Raw genomic sequence first — 3273 nt, forward strand, 5'->3', positions numbered from 1 at the left:
TTTCGGTTGGCTTTGATTACAGCCCCATCTGAAAGGACTTCAGTGTTTTAAGTACAATCCCAGCAGCCTGAGCCAACAGCCTCCTCACTCAGCAAACACAGAGTAAATGCATCTGAGAGCAGGCATTGAGGTGCAAGAGGAGCACAAGGAAGAGGCTGGTGGGAGACAGTGAGAATTCCCTCTGCACCAACACAGCCTGGCTCAGAGTAGGGGGGATGCAACAGGAGAGCAACTCCAGATGTCATAGAGCACAGCCAGGAGATGGAGCATCTGCTGGATTCCCCACGGCCTGCAGCACACACAACTCATGGTTGTAAGTGAAGGCTCTGGCACAGGCTGCTGTGACGTGCTGTGGCACATTTCTTAATCTCTACAAGCAGGTTCCAGGCAAAGATACCCCTGAAAGTCCTCTGGGCAGCAGAGTCCAGCCAGTGCCAGCCAGCAGCCTTGTAGCAGCCCCGGAAATAAATGCCTGCAAAATGCAGCCACCACATTGCCTTCTCAAGGAAGGGCAGCCCCACGTTACTGGTGATGACTGTCAGAAATCACAGAATCCCAGACTGGTTTGGGTTGAAGGGACCTTAAAGCTCCTCCAGTTCCAACCCCTGCCACAGGACACCTGCAGGGACACCTTCCACTGGAGCAGGTTGCTCCAAGCCCCGTTGAAGCTGGCCTTGGAATGCTGACATCTGCCCTTGGTTCACCCCCTGTGCAACCTACCTCTCAGGGAAGGAGGCAGCACAAGTCTGGGCACGCTGCTGCACCGAGGAATGTGGCACCAGCAGCCCCACAGGCATGGAGTACTCCAGGTTTCTGGACAGACCATCCCACCTCCTGCCATCAGGCCAGGGTCAGGTATGCTCCATCTCCCGGTGAGCCCCGTGGAGTTTTCTACCATAAGCAAGAGTCAGTTCATTCAGAGAGACATTGCACATGGAGCGATTCTAGGTGCCAGACGGCTCCGTCTCAAGCACCGTGTGAAGAGGAGACAAGAGGGATCTCTAGTCTGTGTCCTTGAGCCCCACAAGAGCAGCGTGAAAGAAGAAAGAGGGGTGTCACCAGCTGCCTGAGCAATGGCATGCTGCTCACAGCCGGAGCCAAGGGGTCCAGGCAAGCTTGGAGCAGGGAAAGGACCCGGAGCAGCTGGGTACTAACCTCTGGAAGATCTCCTGTTCTGCATGCTGGGGACAAGGAGAGAAAGAGTCATCACAGCAGCAATCCCCACAGATAAAATCCCAAACATAGGCTGGGCACTGCAAACCCAGGGAGCACTGTTCTCCTTCCCGGCCCAGAGAAACCACTCTTCACCTCAGTGCTTGCCCTGGGGAGCAGGGGGAACCAGCACCCATTTTCTCCAGCCACAGCACTTTCCACTCCCTGACTCAGGACCCACAAAGAACCAGCTCTAATTCCACAGCCTCTGATAGGCACCAGCCTGTCTGCATCTGGGAGCTCTCACACTGCACCCTGCCTTGCGCAGAGCATGAGAACCCCAGCCCAGAGGTCCCCGTCCCCCAGCCCATCGGGGCATGCTGCAGGAACACCCTTTGCTTGCAGCAAACACCCCCCAAAGCTGTCAGTGAGGGGTGAGGCTGCAGAGGACCTAAGCCAAGAGTCACACAACCTCCTAGGCAGTCCCACTTGTTTCTGTACCCGCTGGCAATGGTGTGTTCTCAAGGTACAGCCCTGTTAAAGCAGTGGTAGAACATTTGATCCCTGCTCAAATACAAGCTGCAGGGTGCTCTGTGTGCCTTTCACTGTCTTGTGACATGACACATCGATTCCTGACAGACACAAGCACCAACACCAGCATCCCAAGGTGGGGAATGTGTGATCCCCACTTCCCCTCCGCTACATGGCAAAAGGAGAAACTGAGGGTCTCGCTGTTTTCTGCCACAGGCATGGGATGGATCTTGCTTTCCACCCCCTGCTCCCCCCAGCGAGGCCACAGCCCAGCAAGCTGAGAACCCACCCTTCGCTTCCCACCGAAGGAACAGCATCTACCTTCTGCCTGTGGGAACAGTTCTGTTTTCAAGCAGAGCCGCTGCCTCCCACTTCACAAGTTACACATAACAAGCAGAGGCTGAGAGCAAGGCAGGAGGTATGTGCCTCCTGCTCGTGTCCAAGGAATTGCTTGGGGAAACTGAGATGATTTAATAGCCAGAGGAGGAACTGAGCAAAGGGAAGCATGTGCTGGTCTGCATGGTAAATACCCCCAGCAGAGATGTGCCAGACAGGCTCTCAAGAAGATCTGCAGGTGCTCCCAAGGGTCACGTTTTGGTTAAAACTGGACAGAGCTCTAGAAAACTGGTGGCTCCATTAACTGCTCTAAGAGCAGCTCCCAAACCCAGAGCTTCCTGGCTGTCCAGCAGAAGAGCATCTGAGAGCTGGCAGCTTCAAGCCAAGAAGTTTGAAGCTTCTTGGGAGACCTGAGCCTGGGTGGTTCTGTACCTCACTGCAAGTAGAAGCAGAATCAGGTAGAGCAGATGCTCTAGGACCACAGGGGCTTGTCAGGGGCTTGAGCCAGGTGAAGGAGCAACAGGTTCCTGGCACAGGAAGGAGCCAGGAACCTGGCTCAAGGAACCAGGTGAAGGAGATTCCTTGAGCTAGACCTGCAAATGTAGGTCCTGTCCAACTCTGCCTCCATGCTATCTGTGCAGCAAGCAGCTGAACACCATATTTAAGTCCTATAAATTAAAAGCTTAGGTCACCTCCGAGCTGATTGAGCTGACCCTAGGTACAAGGAGCAGTACTCACCACCAGGCCCTGGTCATCCAGGTTGGTGATCATGTCCACCAGGTAGGTTCGGAGGGCAGCCAGTTTCTGCAGAGCCTCACTCCAGTGCACCCGCTGGGTCAGGATGCTCTGGTGCGCCCGCTCCTCCTCCACGTGCACCTTCTCCAGCAGCCGCTGCTCTTCATTCTCGCACGCATTCCCCACGAAGATCAGCCTCTGGATCACCAGCTCCCGCGCCATGTTGGCCGCACTCTGCCGGAGCGAGGAGACAGGAGAACATCAGCCCTGTTCATCCCCAACAACAGCGCCTCTGCTGCCAACACCACCCCTAAAAAGGGCCCCTGCCACAGGGATCATCGTGACTCACCAGGACAGCCTGGTCCTTGGCCGGCAGCACCTTGTCCACATGCTGGGTGATGGCAGCGCTCTGCAGCTGGAGCCGCTCGCACCGGTCCACGATCTTGTTCTGGAACACAACATGGGGGTCTTCAGGCACCACAGAGAGACCATAAAGAGACCCCTTCCTTCCCCATGGGA

General features: G+C 55.7%; 1 protein-coding gene across 1 annotated transcript in view; it reads right to left on the reverse strand.

The window, feature by feature from the left end:
- The window catches only part of BSPRY (B-box and SPRY domain containing), a gene marked incomplete at its 5' end in the record, with an annotated part of 7754 nt that extends 4552 nt beyond the window's left edge, over positions 1–3202 (reverse strand). The window contains 3 exons of the mRNA XM_010016813.1: positions 1156–1181; positions 2758–2988; positions 3104–3202. Coding sequence (XP_010015115.1) covers positions 1156–1181; positions 2758–2988; positions 3104–3202 — 356 coding nt within the window. The remainder of the gene's footprint in view (positions 1–1155; positions 1182–2757; positions 2989–3103) is intronic.
- Positions 3203–3273: the final 71 nt, after the last annotated feature.

Source organism: Nestor notabilis, unplaced genomic scaffold, assembly GCF_000696875.1.
Source record: "Nestor notabilis isolate BGI_N333 unplaced genomic scaffold, ASM69687v1 scaffold24600, whole genome shotgun sequence".
Taxonomy (NCBI): Eukaryota; Metazoa; Chordata; class Aves; order Psittaciformes; family Psittacidae; genus Nestor; species Nestor notabilis.